The 19,488-nt window shown below is 40.2% G+C and overlaps 1 protein-coding gene across 1 annotated transcript in view; it reads left to right on the forward strand.

Annotated features, from left to right (window-relative positions):
• The first annotated feature begins 2,362 nt into the window (after positions 1-2,362).
• Positions 2,363-19,488, forward strand: part of LOC135512444 (adhesion G protein-coupled receptor A3-like) — a 268,454-nt gene continuing 251,328 nt past the window's right edge. The window contains exon 1 of the mRNA XM_064934473.1: positions 2,363-3,131. Within this exon, the coding sequence (XP_064790545.1) occupies positions 2,914-3,131 (218 nt within the window). The 5' untranslated portion in view covers positions 2,363-2,913. The remainder of the gene's footprint in view (positions 3,132-19,488) is intronic.

A 19,488-nucleotide genomic window follows, 5' to 3' on the forward strand; every position in this document is an offset into this window, starting at 1 on the left:
GTGAAATCCACTCACTCAAGGGGGGAAATGCCTAGAGAATACGAAGGAAAAACAACTTAGTCATGAAGTAACAATGAAACTTCTGTCATCCTGGTGTGGTAGCTAGCGCGTTGGCCTTTTGAAGCGGTGCATGTAAATATTTAGTGAGGACTGTGATTGCCTTGCAGCCATGCTTCATTAATCTCTGTCATGAGGGAATAATGGAGAGCTGTGAACACTAACACAAGTTAGGGCTGACAGAAAAGTGGCTGAGAAAACAGCCCAACACTGACTTAGAAAAAAATACTGTTTGCGTTGTTTCAATATCACTGACTTCCTTGCTCCATTTTGCACTAATGAGTATTTCTCTCTTTGTTCTCTATTTAATGCAGTAATGGGTTATGTACAGAATGCTATAAGTAGCAGCTGGAATACAATCCAATACAAGGCATGTACACAATTTCCAATATGCTGTATGTTTGGCTGATCAAAATCATACTTAAATAACAACCTATAACAACATAGTGCTATATGAATACAAATGATGATTATTTAGTTACTATCATCACTCTTCAACATACAGTGCTGACTCTCTCAAACTGTTTAGATATGTTTTGAATGTGCTTGTTGTTTAGATATCACATCACGGCTGTCGATGTGAAAATCTTCTTCTCTGCCACAAAGAAAATATTTACAGAACAGCGAGGCTGCGAGGACTCTGTTTTCCATTAAGTCCATGCAAGTAGCCCAGTGAACACTGCTGGCCTGCATCCAAATAAATGTTTCTGTCTGCGCTCCATTAAAGATTTATCATGTCAAATGTTGATGTCAGCTCAACTTGGTTATTTTCCTACTAGCGTCCCAAAGGTCAGCTGACTGGGAGATTTGCTTCCTTACTTTCACGAGCAAGGTAAATATACATCTGTGCAAACAAGTGTGAGTGGCAGTCAAAGGGCCGGCAGCACAACATGGGAGAAAATAAGGCGTACATATGGCTTTAGTTTCCCTCTGTGAAAAACAGGGAGGAAGAGGGAATCTGTTCTGCCCTGTGTACTGCTGTGTACTGCCTGTCAGGGAGATGAATGAGAAACATAGGCTGCTCAGAAGGGTCATGGGACGTTTTAAAATCCTCCTTTGTGCTCCCAGTCTAGCTGTGTCAGAGACAATGCGGATAATGAGAGTGGAATTTGGTGTGGCGCACAGTGCAAACACAGGGGAAGCACCTCGCCCAGCCTCAGGAGGCCAACCAGCTGTCTAGGCTTCTGCGTCTCCCAGGACTCTGCTCTGACTACAGGCATGCGTGGAAAATTATTAATATTATTTCATCTTCTGTAGGATACAGTACTGAACAACTTACACTCCCTAAAAATGGGGACCTACTGCAGGGGCGGACTGGGACCAGAAATCAGCCCTGGCATTTCTAACATGCTGGCCCATTTTTTTCTCCCTCAAGTCTCCTTTTATTTCGTGAGAGCCACCAAGTCATATCTTATATCTGCTTTATTAGTGTAAAGTCATGTCATGAATGTATCTATTTGCTTTACGTTCGGATCTTATTGTTGAATAGGTATATTGTAGCCTGTAGGTCTGTGCTCCCACATTACTCATCTCCAATGAGTGTATACAAAACATGGACTATGTGTTGTCGATTTGTGTGTTTGTCAGTAGTCCATTGATAGCTTATTGTTGCCTATCAACTTGACGGGAGGCATTCAATAATGAGCCTGCTACTGCTATAGCTTTCTATGAAGCACAATTGTTATTCAATCATAGGTTATAAGACTGAGATTTCAATGTCGTTTTTTTCCCTGTGGTACTTTTATTTGGTTGCCAAGAGATTACATATATTATCAAGGTAAAATATGCTTTTTTCTTAGTTGCTAAGGTGAGACGGTGCTGATGCATTATTTCCAGAATAAGTAAACCATTATCTAACATCTCTCTCTCAGCATGGCATTGAATTTGAATCCTGGAGCCAGGGAACAAATGTATATATTTATTTAGGCTATAAGGGTGTCCTCCAATGACCGGTTACCAACTTGTCATCTGATGGCAGATGTATCCGGGCCTGAGCCCCTGTGCCATTCAATTTCAGAACCATGTGATACTTAGATTGATGTGTGTTGACATCATACAAATAGAATTACTATTAATTATAGGTCTAATCATTTTTATTTCTATGGTTTGCATAATATAATGTTCACTGTGGTCCTAAATACAATTCAATGTTTTTGTTTTAGAACAGGTTACATGGATGTATTGATTTGAGGTTTACCCATGTAATAAAAATACCAATTTTTGCCCCTTGGCTTCGAGGGGGAGGGACTTCAGCTTCCATGCTGCTGATGACTTCGCAACAAGTCCCATGGTTGAAGACGCGAGACGTGGATGGGAATATCTGTGGCAACCTGTTGATAACGGAGTTATGACAATGGATAACTTAGTAGGAGTACTATGACAAAAGTGACAATCGACACATTGAAAGAACATCTTGTTCCTGCCGACGGCGAAGACGGCGTAATACGCTACTGCATTCCCACGCGTCAAACTTTTAGGATACCGGTAACAAACTTGCAAACCTTTATCTAGGAACGTTTTGGTAGCCGACAAAAGCGACACGTTTCTGTGTAAATGAGAAACAAATGATAATGAAATGGCACAGCGCGGGGAAACAATATGTTACAAAGCAAAGACCTTCGTTATGCATTATTTTAATTTGATTTTTGACTTACAGGTAGCATGTACATTATGAGACACAACAGGTGTTGTCAGTAGTAACGCGCAGACTTTGATTAAAATACAAGAACAAGTCACTTGGTCGGTAGCTAACGTTAACCATCCACCAAGAAGAAGCCTATGTGAAATGGTCTCCACTTGCTTTACAGACCGGGAAGAGATAACTTGAGAACAATTCAATAAAAGGCTCAGTTCACAATGAAAATGCTGAGATTACTTTGCGTTGTTGTTGGGTTGTGGAGGACATGCCTGACGAACAGAAACTGCCCGGACCTCTTCATTGACAGCTGTCATTGCACCTCTGAGAGGTCCAAGGAATTGAGCAGACAAAATGTCTGGGTGAAGGTGGTGTGTGATGATGTGGAATTAATGGACACTCTACAACCCAGTTTCTTACCCAACAAAACAGTTTCCCTGTGAGTATGACATTAAACAATCAATAAAACAGTAGTTGAACAAAGGTTGTTAAAAAAATAGATACATCATTAACCAGGGCACCACTTATGAAAAAAATAGTGTAGTCAGAGTGCAGTACACTGCATTATAACTGCAGTAAGGGTGCAATATAACTGCAGTATGCAGCAAATTCCGCTTCCAAAATAAAAACATTTACTTCAGTAATTTTGCAGTGTAACTGGAGTGCATAATAACTGCAGTATAATGCAGTTATTATGCAATTACTGCATCCAAAATACTACAGTCCACTGCAGTTACTGCACTTTTGACCTGCTGTTAAAATTAACAGGTATGAGAGGAAACTGCTATCTTTTTTTGTAAGGAAGAATATCACATCATCCATTAATCTTAGATATCTGTGACAAAAAATGGCAACTTAGTACTCAGCAGACTAGTTGTACACACCATGTATGGAATTATAAATCACTGTATTTCCCCCTTCTGCATATCCTCTGTAAATGTTGGTCACTGAAGACGTTATAGATAGTGTGCCCTTTCCTTTACCTCCTTTTGACTGACCAGCTCTACAAAAATAGCTATTTTCAGCATTTTCCTCTCCAATATCTCGTGATGCACCATTTGTAATGTATGAAAGGTTGCTCAAAGAGAGTAAACTGATTAAAAAGGAACAAGCAAGAATAATCTTATTCACCATACAGGGTCTGTCAGATGGAATAAGAGAAAGCACTTTACAGTTCTGAGAGTGGAGAGCTTACCTAGCACATTCAACCTGCAGGTGTGGAAATTGACTAGGCCTACTAGCGTCATAGACTGTATGGAAAGGTATTTCTTTGAGGGAGAAAAAAAGCAAATAGGAAATGTAAAGGGAGCTTCTCTATTCCAAACACTGTAGCAGAAGATTGTTGAAATATGAATGTTGATGGGCCATAATTAATTATAGCAATATGGATATTAAATGACATTCTGAGTAGCTTTGGCCATATTTAATGTTAACAGAATAATTCCGCTGCTCTGAGATACATGGTTACTTATGCACCAAGGCTAATCTTGTCTTCACTTGCTTTAATTGTTGTTGCAGTTGTGCCTGGATGCGATTTATAACATTTTGATTTGAGGAAGTGTTCTTCATGGACATACATCTTTGTTCTTTACTGACAATCTTGGGTTCTTGGTCATGTTTAGGATAAATTCATTGTCCCCTGAAATAGCACAAGCGTCTTCCTTTTGTCCGATAAATCATTGCCTCATGACAGGAAATTAGGTGTATCCTTCATTGTAACAACAGTTTACAATTAAAATAGTATTTTTAAGAAAAAATATTTTTAAGAATAATAAAACAAATAATAATAATGTAAACTGATAAATGTAATGATCCCTGTCTTTCCCCGGGTCAACAAGCCAATATCCTCAAGCAGGCCCCTTGGTTGGCCGGGAAGCAGTTTTCATGCATTAGGAAACGTGACCTTTGTCGGGCCGAAGTGGCCTCCCGCATCTCCATTTTATTTAGACATGCTGTGAAAATAAACAGATATGAGAGGAAAGTAGGCTGTGCACATCGTGTCATACACCAAGTGGATTCCCTAACTAGCAGATCTCTCCTAATGCTTCCCTTTGGCCTCCTTCATTGTCACTTTAATTCACTTCAGCTCTACAGATAATGAGTTCTGTATCAGTAGCCTTTTCATTATGGCACTTTCAGTATTTTTTTTCCCAGAGTGGATGCGTTCTATTCACAAGTAAATATATGTGTAGAGCTTGTAATGAAATGGCAGCACTGTCCATACGTCTTTGCTCTCATTTTCACTTTATTGCATTTGTTCTATGTGCATCTCTAGTCTCAATTTATTACATATTTCTATGAATTTACAAACGACTCCGAACATAACTGATTGAAGAGAAAATGAAATGTGTGTGATGTCCATAATTCCTAGCAGCTGTAGACTCCAGAGCAGCAGAAACCCTCTATTAACACCTCTGCCTGTTTCCCTATCCAAAACGTGGGAGAAGTTGCTCCAGTGTTGGAGTGGAGCCTGACAGCTCTGTTGACCTTGAGGCCTATCTGGTGTAATTGTTTCAGTGGCAAGTAGGAGATAAGGAGAGAGAGGCGCTGTGTCTCTGTGGAGAACAGTAGCAGGGATTGTAGCTGACACCTGTCTTAAGCAAAGCATTGGCTAGTGAACATGGCACTGGCCTAAGAGAGAAGGGAGACAGAGGGAAGAACGAGGGAGAGAAAGTAAGAGAGAGGAGCCGGGGGGCATATGGTGGGAGGGAGGGAGCGAGAGGGAGAAAATGAGAGAGAAACATTTAGAAGGACAGAGGAAGTGACAGGGAATGAGACTCGGAAAGAGTGACACAGAACACAGAGGGACACAGGAAGTGTTGTGAAAAGAGATGTTTGGGTTAATGAGATGGAAGGAGCGATTGAGAGAACGTGACAGAGAAACACAAACATTGTTTGCAGGCGGTTGTTGCTCAGTCATAGTTGTAATGCAAACCTACCCTGCGAACAATATCTTTCTACTTTTAGATATTGTATGTGACAAGATGTGTGCTCTGCATTTGCATAGCTGACAGCAAAGAAGTTTGGACTTTGTTTGTCTCCTTCTCAGAGATTTGCAGTTCAACTGTCCTGTCATATTTTTTTACCTTGTAAGACTATTGCAGTATAAGCATGTAGCTAATGTAGCATCAGCATGCATTTACAGTTTCAGTTGCCAACGGTTATCTCCTTTCAGATTTGGACATCCTCTACAGAAGAGCCACAAAAAAAGCTCCTCAAAGGCTCCAGTCTCTCCCAAGGTGAAGCTTGTGGAAAATAAAATGAGTGCATTGGTTTGGGGTAGGGACATGTCTGGCATAGGCCTACAGTAGACTTTGTGGGCAATGATCACACTGGAGACAGGAGGGGCTGTTAGTGGTAGTCTGGATGGCAGTGATCGTGAGGCCATGTTAAGGACATCCTTCACATTATTCTGTGAATGACATTGTAATGTAAAACATTCATAGATGGGGGTTGCAGGGAAGGCAACCCCACAACAGTGGGATTGATAGGAAGTGCTTTTGCATATGTCTTCCCCACTCGTTATGATGACTATGATTGTTCACCTGTGTTAGACCAGAAATGTGAGGTCAGTATGAACCTCCATTTCTGGCTTTTTCACCTTCTAGATGGGTAAAAATTAGACTTGGAGGGGATATTACATTGTACGACTCATGTTATTTTCCCCACTCATAATGTCAGGTGACTGTTTACCTACAGTATATGTTGGACTGGCTTGTGGCTAGTATTGACCAGTATGTGTCAGATAAGCCAGAGCCTTGAAGGAACAAGGTATAATATGGACACCGGTGCCCTTGCTTATGAAAGACGGCCTTTCTGTCCTCGTGGAGTGTTTTTGCCTGCTATCTATAAACCTATTTCCTTTGCTTGCCTCGCTCTATTGTTCCTCAGGTGGTGTTGGCGGCTGCTCTGCTCTTCTCTGTTCTGAGTGGTTTATCATGAATATTTCATAGACATGTACGAGTAGCCCCTCTATATTATCTGTGCATTATCACACAGATGACACCACTAGCAGGGATGGAGCAGAGAACGAATGCCTCTCGGTCCGTAAAAGGTAGCAGTTTAATACGCTACACGCAGGCCTTTAATCTAAAGAGACATGGCCAAATAGACCCTATATACAGTCACAGGGGAATGCGGCTGAAGCTACTAGCCTCAATGCTTATCCATGGTCTCTTTCTCATTCCCTCTCCTGGCGCTTTTTTTCCCAGTGCCCTTAGTTTAGGTTTGAAAAGTGACAGGTTCATCTTTAGGTAAGTGACTTTCCAGTAATAATCTCCCAAGCCTAGAGGAAATTGTTCTTTTCTCATGTCCCCAGATGCTACTATAGGATCTATAGTCAGGCTCATCCATTACCCTGTATGTAACCCTTCCAAAGCCTTAGGCCCTATACCTTTATCACACTTGACATTGACCCATAGTAGTAAGACCACAAACTGAGGGATCTCTACGATCTGTGGCTATGATGTTTTATTGTGGGAGATGGATTTAGACTGCATGTTATTTTTAAGAAACTTGAAGTGGTTTGTTGTTGTTGTTGGTCTATAGTGTAATTGTTAGGCTGTCCAAGAAGCCACACTTCTCAGTGCCCAGAATCATATCAAGCTGCTAGCTTTCTCTGGAAAATACTTGTTAGCATTGGGTGTCAAATGCTGTATTATAATATAGGTTATGGTTTCAAAGGACACCCTGATCAGTTTTGCAACATGAGATGATAATGACTCACAGCACCAGTGTTCGTGACCATTGGGTGAGCGAAAAGCTTGCAAATCACACAATACCCTCGAAAACCCAAGAATGTGTACAAACGCAGTGCGAATGTGGACTGTCTAAAAATATTAAGGAAGAAAAATACAATGTGTGCCAAGGATACTCTCTGGTCTGTTATCCTTACCTCCTCCCTTCACCATTGAGTAAATACCAAGGTTATTTAAACTTTCATATGTCTGCTATCGTGCAGGCAGCCAAACCTTTGGAAGCATGTTTTGTTTTCCCCATTTTTTATTTTTTTGACATGTCGTAAAACAGCGATTAAAAGCCTGCAGTGCGCTGCTTCTGTTGCAGGGAGTGGTCACAGTAAGTAGTCTTTTTGAGGTTGCTCCATTTTCCGTTTTTTATTTATTTTTAAATGACATAAAATGCATTATGAAATAATGACAATAGAATGATTTTAGCTTTTTAATTGAAATTCCAAAGGCAAAAATAGTGAACATTCAATCGCCAAAACATTGAAATATTCCATTGTCTCTTTCAGGTCCACATTGTGCAGGGTTGGACGATATGGCCAACATGTCATATCACTGTATTTTTATAACAATTGGACGGTATTTTATGTTTTTGAATAATAAAAGTTATTCATTTGCTTTGAGTGGTGTGAGAACCTAGGGTGGAAACACATACATTCTAAGTGATGTCAATGGTTCTTTCTCCATTCTGATTTGTTTTATGCAATTCAAATTCAATCCCATTTTTTTGTGCATTTCAGGCACTCATTTGAGATCATTTCCACACTGACACCTGGGGCTGCATGATATGGGCAAACAATCTCGACCTTATATTTAACCAGATGTTGCAATTGTGATTTAACTTGCGATTTAGAGCAACACACTTGGGTGAACTGTTGGAATCATGGAAATGGAATTATTATTATGATTAGCTATATTATTATAATAATTCGAATTAGAATATACTAGTGGGCACTTTGAATACAGTGTTTGACATGACAACGAATGAAAATGCCAGGGAGGAGTTATTGTGACAGGGTAGGAACCAAAGTGTTGACCCTATGATCTTTGGCTACATTTTATGTTTTCTCTTAGCTATTTTAAGTAGGTAACGTATTCATGCTTCACGTATTCCTTTGATTTAGAAGATACTGTTGCACAAACTAAATGCTGATTTAGGTCTACACCATCATTATCAGGCTGTAGAGGCAAATTACTTTTGCTCTGACTCAGTACATTTATTAGCTATCTAGCCAGCTAACTAATGATTAGCATTAGCTGCTAACAAGATTTAGGCTCAACTTGCTAAGAAAAGACAAACTAGCTGTTTGCAGTAAGAAACACAAACTAATAGTGCAATTATAGAATGCAAAGAAGCAAAGAGAAAACAGCATCGTTGTCATCAAAAATTGTTGCATGTGCTGCATTGACCATGCAGACTGAATGCAAGTGTCTTGTGGTCCAGGAACAACAAATGTTGTCCATGAGTGGGGGCGGGACGAGGTCTGTGTGGAAAGCGGCATAGAGAGAGAGAGAGAGTGGTGAGAGATGACTCAAGTAGCGAAGTAAACTATAAAAATGGACTTTACACACGGGGTATCACATTTAACAAACCGAACATTCAAATACCGTTATCGAAGGTAAAGTAAAAACCCAAACCGATCTGTGCATCAATAATGGTACAGTGCCTTAGGAAAGTATTCAGTATTCCATTGACTTTTTCCACATTTTGTTACGTTACAGCCATATTTTAAAATGGATTCATACTTGATTGGAGTCCACCTGTGGTAAATTCAATTGATTGGACATGATTTGGAATGGCACACACCTGTCTGTCCCACAGTTGACAGTGCATGTCAGAGCAAAAACCAAGCCATCAGGTCGAAGGAATTGTCCTTAGAGCTCCGACACAGGATTGTATCGAGGCACAAATCTGGGGAAGGGTACCAAAAAATGTCTGCAGTGTTGAAGGTCCCCAAGAACACAGTGGCCTCCATCATTTTTAAATGGATGAAGTTTGGAGCCACCAAGACTCTTCCTAGAGCTGGCCACCTGGCCAAACTGACCAATCAGGGAGAAGGGATTTGGTCAGGGAGGTGACCAAGAACCCAATGGTCACTCTGACAGAGCTCTAGAGTTCCTCTGTGGAGATGGGAGAACCTTCCAGAAGGACAACCATCTCTGCAGCACTCCACCAATCAGTCCTTTTTGGTCGAGTGGCCAGACGAAAGCCACTCCTCAGTAAAAGACACGTGACAGGCACCTAAAGGACTTTCAGACTATGAGAAACAAGATTCTCTGGTCTGATGAAGCCAAGAACTCTTTGGCCTGAATGCCAAGTGTCATGTCTGGAGGAAACCTGGAACCATCCCTACGGTGAAGCATGGTAGTGGCAACATCATGCTGTGGGGATGCTTTTCAACAGAAGGGACTCGAAGACTTGTCAGGATCGAGGCAAAGATGAATGGAGCCTAAGCGCACAGCCAAGACAATGTAGGAGTAGCTTCGGGACAAGTCTCTGAATGTCCTTGAGTGGCCTAGCCAGAGCCCGGACTTGAACCCGATCAAACATATCTGGAGAGACCTGAAAATAACTGTGCAACAACACTCCCCATCTAACCTGACAGAACTAGAGAGGATCTGCAGAGAAGAATGGGAGAAACTCCCCAAATACAGGTGTGCCAAGCTTGTAGCATCATACCCAAGAAGACTAAAGGCTATAATCACTTCTAAAGGTGCTTCAACAAAGAACTGAGTCTAAATACGTATGTAAATGTAATATTTTTTGCATTTGTCTAAGAACCTGTTTTCGCTTTGTCATTATGGTGTATTGTGTGTAGATTGAGGGAGTGGAAAAAAACCGTTTAATACATTTTAGAATAAGGCTGTAACGTAAATACAGTGTACCGCCCAGCCCTACAGATAAATAGAAAAATAAGAAATTACTATGAAATAATAAAATATTGCAGTTCTGTATATTACTTTGTATGTATTTAATTACTTTATTATTTTTCATTCCTTTAAGTCATCATGTAATCGCTGCTCAGGCAGTAGCAGTCAGCTAGCCAGACCATCTAATGTTATCTATGTGCTCCGCATACTGTAGTCTTTAGTCTTCCCGTTTAGCTAGCCTGCCTAAGTATGCTGCAGAGCTGTCTGGAAGAATTATTTGACTATTTCTTCAAAGTAGATAAGGCATTCTGTCACAAACTGTCTCTGACCCTCTCATCATAGTGTTGTGTACATTTCTCTCTCATGCTGTCTGTGTGTATCTAATAAGTTAACGTAGCAGGCATAGGAGTGTGTCCTTCCAGAGATCTGTATAATGACGAGATGCTCATGTCTTCGCCCTAAGAAAAGTTGAGAAGGCAGGCGACAAGCGCAGTCCAAAATAGGCCCATAGAAACGCATTGGGCTTGTTTTGCATTAAGTCTGGACTAGGGCTGTGGCGGTCACAAAATTTTGTCAGTCTTGATTGTCAGTAGCTGTTGGTCTCACAGTAATTGACCTTAATCAACATAAACACATTTAACATCTCCTGGCTTCCACACAGCCATTTAAAAAAGTCTAATAAATCCAAGTAATATAGCCTACACCTTCACAATAAATCCATTATTTAGAAGCATGATATGAAGAAAATGTAGTCTATTTCAGAAGAAAAGAATAGCATACTGTGAGTTATGTTAGGTCCTTATGTTAGGTCCTAATGCGGCTATGCCAAATGGCTGTGGGCTACACTAGTTCATTTAGCAGACAAGATTTGCTTATAATTCCTTGGCTTTATAGTAGGAAGAATATAATTGAGCAAAGCTGAATAAAATATACACATTTTCCCCAAGCGGTTTGGAGTGTGCGCGTGCACCTATTTTGTGTTGAGCAGTTAACGAAGAAATAGGTACTCCTATATGCTTAATTTATAATTATTACTGTAACTTTAGTTGTTCTACAAGCATTGGGCTATACGGTTGGATTCTTAATACATTGTAAGGCTGCATGATGAGATTCAAATGATGATTTGAAAAACGTTGCTTGAAAGCCATGAGCTCTGCTTTGTTTTTTGCTCAGGCTGTACACACTCCTATAGTCTCTCATTCACCATTTGACAAGCACTTGATAATGCCTAACATTTCACGGTGGCATCGCCTTTGTGGCTGTGTCCCTAAACAAATCCATGCCTTTTGTGGCCCGGAGTGCTACGTCGTGCCCTTCTCCCTGAGTGTGCTGCGCAATCGGAAGCCCTCATTCACATGGCTCTCCTTCACGGGTCTTTCTCACAGGCTATAAATGAAGACCGACACATCCAGGGCGCAACTGCACACGTCCTTATCCAATTCCGAGGTGCATATTGAAGATATTGGAAGAACTGTCCTCATTTACTTTTCATCAGCCAACAAGATGAGGAGGCCCAATGAACAGAAAAAGCACTAGCCCATGTAAATCTACTATTCCCCCATTGTACAAAAGTCAACCTATTCTGTGCGAGAAATAAATATTCCAAACATAGTATGAGAGTTGTGGGATGCGATAGATCCCAAATGAATACAACCACTAGCAAAAAAATGTGGGCTAGACTACTTAAGGACTATGATTGAGAAAATGCGACAATGATTGAGAAAAGGTCGCAAAAAAAGGCTTTGTTTCTTATGCTGGGCATCATTCACAAGTGATAATATATATAGGCTAATATTGTCACCCATCAGACTTTTCTTGATTTAATCGTGTCTTTAAATATACTAAATAATATATTTTTAACATTTGTTTTGATTTAGAATGGACCATTATCATGCACCTGTATCAAAACCGAGGCAAGCGGGAAAAAAAAGTAATCTATGCACTTATATAGCGAATGGAGGACGCTTTTCCCATGGTTTATTTTCATGCAGGCCAGGTAGGCTTTACTCCTGTTGTAAATATAAGCAATGTGCTTAATATTAGGAAAGTTGAGAAAAATAATATAGTAGACCTAGCTCATATAAAGCTGATGGGAGCCTCGTCTTTTTATTAGCGGCCATCACTCAGTTTTCTCCCGCAATTGCATAGTCAGTTGAAATGTTGCGTAACATGAAGTGTTTGATTAGATTTTTTAATACATTTGCATTGATGTCAGCATAATTAGAGGGAGGGAATAGAGTGCTGAGTACCAAGCAGTTAGCAAGTTTGGTAGGCTACTAATAACCAGCAGCATCAGAGCTTGGAGAAGCCTAATTACCGTGACTCAACGGTCATGTGGAATTTGACTGCCTTCATGACTTGTGACCGCCAGTGTGGAGGTAATACGGTCACCGCAACAACCCTAGTTTGGACCCAACAGGACCTTGAACAGCTTCTACCCCCAAGCTATAAGACTGCTTAATAGATAGTTAAATAGTCAACCAATAGCTAACCAGATTATCTGTATTGACCCTTTTTGCAATAATCAAATTGTCTCAGAACATACACTGCTGTTGCTGTTTATTATCTATCCCTTTGCCTTGTCACTTTATCCATACCTACAGTTGAAATCGGAAGTTTACATACACCTTAGCCAAATACATTCAAACTCAGTTTTTCACAATTCCTGACATTTAATCCAAGTACAAATTCCCTGTTTTAGGTCAGTTAGGATCACCACTTCATTTTAAGAATGTGAAATGTCAGAATAATAGTAGAGAGTGATTTATTTCCTCACATTCCCAGTGGGTCAGAAGTTTAGACACTCAATTAGTATTTGGTAGCATTGTCTTTACATTGTTTAACTTGGGTCAAACGTTTCGGGTAGCCTTCCACAAGCTTCCCACAAACACCTGACAGTGCTGGTGTAAAGATGTCAGGTTTTAAGCCTCCTTGCTCGCACATGCTTTTTCAGTTCTGCCCACAAATTGTCTATAGGATGGAGGTCAGGGCTTTGTGATGGCCACTCCAATACCTTGACTTTGTTGTCCTGAAGCCATTTTGCCACAACTTTGGAAATATGCGTGGGGTCATTGTCCATTTGGAAGACCCATTTGCAACCAAGCTTTAACTTCCCGACTGATGTCTTGAGATGTTGCTTCAATATATCCACAGAATTGATCATCCTCATGATGCCATCTATTTTGTGAAGTGCACCATTCCCTCCTGCAGCAAGCAACCCCACAACATGATGCTGCCACCCCTGTGCTTCACGGTTCTTCGGCTTGCAAGCATCTCCCTTTTTCCTCAAAACATAACGATGGCCATTATGGCCAAACAGTTCTATTTTTGTTTCATCAGACCAGAGGACATTTGCAAACCCTAGGCTGTGTTTTTTAATGGTGGTTTTGGAGCAGTGGCTTATTCCTTACTGAGCGACGTTTCATGTTTTGTCGATATAGGACTCATTTTACTGTGAATATAGAATGTTTTGTACTTGTTTCCTCAAGCATCTTCACAAGGTCCTTTGCTGTTGTTCTGGGATTGATTTGCACTTTTCGCACCAAAGTACGTTCATCTCTAGGAGACAAAACATGTCTTATTCCTGAGCGGTATGACAGCTGCGTGGTCCATGGTCTATACTTGCGTACTATTGTTTGTACAGATGAACATGGTACCTTCAGGCATTTGGAAATTGCTCCCAAGGATGAACCAGACTTGTGGAGGTCTTGGCTGATTTCTTTTTATTTTCCCATGATTTCAAGCAAAGAGGCAGTGAGTTTGAAGGTAGGCCTTGAAATACATCCACAGGTATACCTCTGAATGACTCAAATGATGTCAATTAGCCTCTCAGAAGCTTTGAAAGCCATTACATAATTTTCTGTAATTTTCCAAGCTGTTTAAAACTTCTTTGGTACTGGGGGGCAGTATTGAGTAGCTTGGATGAATAAGGTGCCCAGAGTAAACTGCCTGCTACTCAGGCCCAGTTGCTAATATATGCATATTATTATGCACATTATTATTAGTAGTAGTATTGGATAGAAAACACTCTGAAGATTCTAAAACTGTTTGAATGATGTCTGTGAGTATAACAGAACTCATATGGCAGGCAAAAACCTAAGAAAAAAATCCAACCAGGAAGTTAGAAATCTGAGGTTTGTTGTTTTTCAACTCATTCCCTATCAAAAACACATTGTCTATGGGGTCATTTTGCACTTCCTAAGGCTTCCACTAGAAGTCAACTGTCTTTAGTACCTTGTTTGATGCTTCTACTGTGAAGTGGGGGCGAATAAGGGCTGTTTGAGCCAGGTGTCTGGCAGAGTGCCATGAGCTCATGACGCGCGTTCATGTGAGAGTGTCTACAGACAAAGGAATTCTCCTGTTGGAACATTATTGAAGATTTATGATAAAAACATCCTAAAGATTGACTCTATACTTCTTTTGACATGTTTCTACAAACTGTAATATAACTTTTCATCTGAACTTTCGCATGGACTTCGTGATTTTGGATTGTGTACTAAACGTGCGAACAACAAGGAGGTATTTGGACATAAATGAGGGGCTTTATCGAACAATTCAAACCATTTATTGTGGAATTGGGATTCCTGGGAGTGCATTCTGATGAAGATCATCAAAGGTAAGTGAATATTTATAATGCTATTTCTGACTTCTGTTGACTGCACGACATGGCGGGTATATGTTTGGCTGTTTTTTTGTCTGAGCGCTGTACTCAGATTATTGCATGGTGTGCTTTTTCGCTACATCTTTTTTGAAATATGACACAGAGGTTGCATTAAGGAGAAGTTTATCTAAAGTTCCATGCATAACACTTATATTTTCATCAACATTTATGATGAGCATTTCTGTAAATTGATGTGGCTCTCTGCAAAATCACAGGATGTTTTGGAACTACTGAACGTAATGCGCCAATGTAAACTTTTATATAAAAATGAACTTTATCAATCAAAACATAAATGTGTTGTGTATCATGAAGTCCTATTAGTATCATCTGATGAAGATCATCAAAGATCATCAAATAATTTTAGCTCTATTTGGGCTTTTTGTGACTCCTCTCTTTGGCTGGAAAAATGGCTGTGTTTTCTGTGACTTGGCTCTGAACTAACATAATCGTTTGTGGTGCTTTCGCCGTAAAGCCTTTTTGAAATCGGACACTGTGGTTGTATTAACGAAAAGTTTATCTTTAAAATGGTGTAAAATACTTGTATTCTTCAGGAATTCTAATTATGAGATTTTTGTTGTTTTAAATTTGGCGCCCTGCACTTTCACTGGCTGTTGTTGAGGTGGAACACTACCGTCCCGGATATCCCAGAGAGGTTAATTAAAGACACAGTCAACTTAGTGTGTAAACTTCTGACCCACTGGAATTGTGAAACAGTGAATTATAAGTGAAATAATCTGTCTGTAAACAATTGTTGGAAAAATGACTTGTGTCGTGCACTAAGTAGATGTATGTCCGAACCGACTTGCCAAATCTACAGTTTGTTAACAAGAAATTTGCTGAGTGGTTGAAAAGTGAGTTTTAATGACTCCAACCTAAGTGCATGTAAACTTCCGACTTCAACTGTATATGTACCTATGAAGTCCGAAGTTTACATGCACTTAGGTTGGAGTCATGAAAACTCGCTTTTCAACCACTCAGCAAATGTCTTGTTAACAAACTGTAGTTTTGGCAAGTCGGTTAGGACATCTATTTTGTGCATGACACTTCGCAAAATAGATGGCATCATGAGGGCGGAAAATGATGTGGATATATTGAAGCAACATCTCAAGACATCAGTCAGGAAGTTAAAACTTGGTCGCAAATGGGTCTTCCAAATGGACAATGACCCCAAGCATACTTCCAAAGTTGTGGCAAAATGGCTTCATGAAATAAATAATTCTCTCTACTATTATTCTGACTTTTCACATTCTTAAAATGGAGTGGTGATCCTAACTGACCTAAGACAGGGAATTTTCACTAGGATTAAATGTCAGGAATTGTGAAAAACTGAGTTTACATGTATTTGGCTAAGGTGTATGCAAACTTCCGACATCAACTGTACATATCTACCTCAATTACCTCATACCCCTGCGCATGTACTCGGTACACATGACTGTGTGTATAGCCAAGTTATCATTACTCATTGTGTATTTATTCCTTGTGTTATTAAAAAAAATATGATTTCTACTATTGCTCTTTTTTTATTCTCTCTGCATTGTTGAGAAGGGCCTGTAAGTAATATTTTCATTGTTAGTCTACACCTGTTGTTTACAAAGCATGTGACAAATGAAATGTTATTTGCTTAATGAAATCTACCACTCCCTTCAGCCCAGTGTCCCACATAGTTCTTGACTTGATATCTATTGTGATCGATTTGATTACTCCCTAGAGAAACGGCATATTGGGCTCACAAAGAACCCAAAGTAAATGGAATTCAAGTAATTGAAAAGACTTCAATCAATTAGTTGTTTAATAACCCCCCAAAATAAATGGTTATTCGCTCAGCACAAACCGTAGGGAACATATGAACTTCTTTCTAGGCTCTGCACTGCATGGGTCCTCAACACACCACATGCAGCACCACTTACTCAGTCTGCCCTCTCCGTTTGTGTGTTTGTGTGTCACCCTCTCAAATTGCAAACAATTTCAAACCACATGTTGCTCAACCATCGACATACTATGTGATTTTGTCTTGGTAAATGGAATTGATTATTTCAAATGTTCCATGTCCTCCAGCATTAGCCTTAAAAATGTGGGCTTTGCAAGGTTACTGATTTGCACTAACCAAGCCAGATCCTTTTGAGGAAACAGTTTTATGGTCACAGTGTACTCCCTTCCTTGTCCAGTGGGGCGGCGACATGTGCAGATGTGCTCAGCTGTCAGGCAGGGCTTATTTGAAGTTCTGCTATAACCCACTTGAACTCCAGAGCAATGTCTGTTTTGCGTCCAAGGTCAATGTTTGTCTATATGAAATATGTTATTTTGGTTAGCTGTGCCTAGTAACTGGATATTATAGAATAACAGAGGGTTTGCAGTGTTTGAAGAGAAGTGCCTGGAAATCATGGGGCCAGGCCTATCTGAATGCTTGCAATAGTTCACATTGTGATCTTTACCCTACTTGGTCCCCATGATTGGTGTCTTGGATCACATCAATTGAAGTTATTTTTGTTTCTGCACTTTTATAATAATACAGTCGAATGTCTCTGGTGTATGGCTGTCTCCGTTCTGTAATAGGGCTGTTTAGACCTCACAGAAATATCTCAGCTGTCTGTGGTCAGAGGGAAAAATGAAAGCCAGGGTTGTGCTCTAGGAGAAGAGCTGATAGGGAGGTTGTACACCAAGATGAACCAATTAGAACAACACACAAGTCCAATGAGACATGGATCTTTTTCAAAACAAACATAATTCGCGCCATTTAAAGAGGTAATCTGCTGTTGCTACATCCATTTTTGGAATGATAAATTAATGATATTGACATTGATTCTTGAAGAATATAAATTATAAAAACTTCATGAGCTTAGTTCAACTGTTGTACCCCATAATAACCCAAAATATAAGCTTGTTTTACTCCATTGTTTGTAAACAAAGTATATGTAAACAAACACTACATAGCCTTAAAACTATATGTTTGATATCATGGCTGGTCAGTCCTTGCATTCATAGCTCTGTCTATGAATTTGACAGTGGTTACATATCTCCAGCCCCATCCCTCAGGTTTTTACTGAAACAGGAGCAGGGTGGACACTTTATTATTGTTTCAACTGCTGATAGCCACTTTAAGGAAAACATTCAGTTTTAAATTGTGTTACGCTGTATGAATGAGCCATGTCAGCCTGTGTGTATTTGCGTGTGTGCAGGTGTGCGTGTCCTCTTGCGGTTCACAGGGCCTAACCCTCTGCATGTTAGTGCTAATCAGAGAAACACATGCAGAGAGTGATGACATACACCATTTGTTCCGGCCCAGCCAGACAATATTTAATTTGTCCGTTCCCCTGAAAGCAGCTTATCCTAGGAGAACATAATTGATATTGTAAATAGAAAGTTGGAAGGACACTCTAGAATTTAGTCATGCGCTGTTTACATAATGTTCAATTATGTTTTGCCTCTGATTTCCTGGACGTTGTGCAGAGGCCTAAGAGAGGTATGTGGGGATTGCCGAGGAGCTGGTTTCCTCTGCATACACAGCGCGGGACACGCTTGAGTTTGCACAAACAGAGGCTGCTTGCATTAGTGGTGCATGGGTAAAATCACAGAGGAAGCTGCCTGGAAAAAAGCCATATTAAAATTATGTTGTGGTAATTGCGTTGTTTGCTCTATAACCCATTCATTCTTATGCCACCGTGATATATACTGAACAAAAATATAAATGCATCATGCAACGATTTCAACAATTTTACTGAGTTGCAGTTAATAAAGGAAATCAGTCAATTGAAATAAATTAATTTTGGCCTAATCTATGGATTTCACATGACTGGGCAGGGGCACAGCTTAGGTGAGACTGGGAGGGCATAGGCCCACCCACTTGGGAGCCAGGCCCTGACAATCAGAATGAGTTTTTTCCCCCACAAAAGGGCTTTATTACAGCCAGAAATGCTTCTCAGTTTCATCAGCTGTCCAGGGGGCTGGTCTCAGACAATCCCGCAGGTGAAGAAGCCGGATGTGGAGGTCATAGGTTTGCATGGTTATACGTGGTCTGCGGTTGTGAGGCCGTTTGGACATACTGCAAAATTCTCTAAAATAACGTTGGAGGCAGCTTATGGTAGAGTAATTAACATTAAATTATCTGGCAACAGCTCTGGTAGATATTCCTGCAGTCAGCATGCCAATTGCACACTTTCTGAAACCTGAAACATCTGTGCCATTTTGTTGTGTGACAAAACTTCACATTTTAGAGTGGCCTTTTACTGTTCTCAGCACAAGGTGCTTCTGTGTTATGATAATGCTGTTTAATCAGCTTCTTGACATACCACACCTGTCAGGTGGATGGATTATATTGGAAAAGGGATGTAAACAAATTTCTACACAAAAGTTGAGAGAAAAAGCTTTTTGTACTTTTCTCTGGGATCTTTTATTTCAGCTCATGAAACATGGAACCAACACTTTACATGTTGTGTTTTATATTTTTGTTCATTATACAATAAGGCAGAGACAACAAAAAGACTATCGTCACACAGTGGCGGAATACAGTACCAGTTAAAAGT

Source organism: Oncorhynchus masou, chromosome 24 (assembly GCF_036934945.1).
Source record: "Oncorhynchus masou masou isolate Uvic2021 chromosome 24, UVic_Omas_1.1, whole genome shotgun sequence".
In the NCBI taxonomy this organism is placed as follows: Eukaryota; Metazoa; Chordata; class Actinopteri; order Salmoniformes; family Salmonidae; genus Oncorhynchus; species Oncorhynchus masou.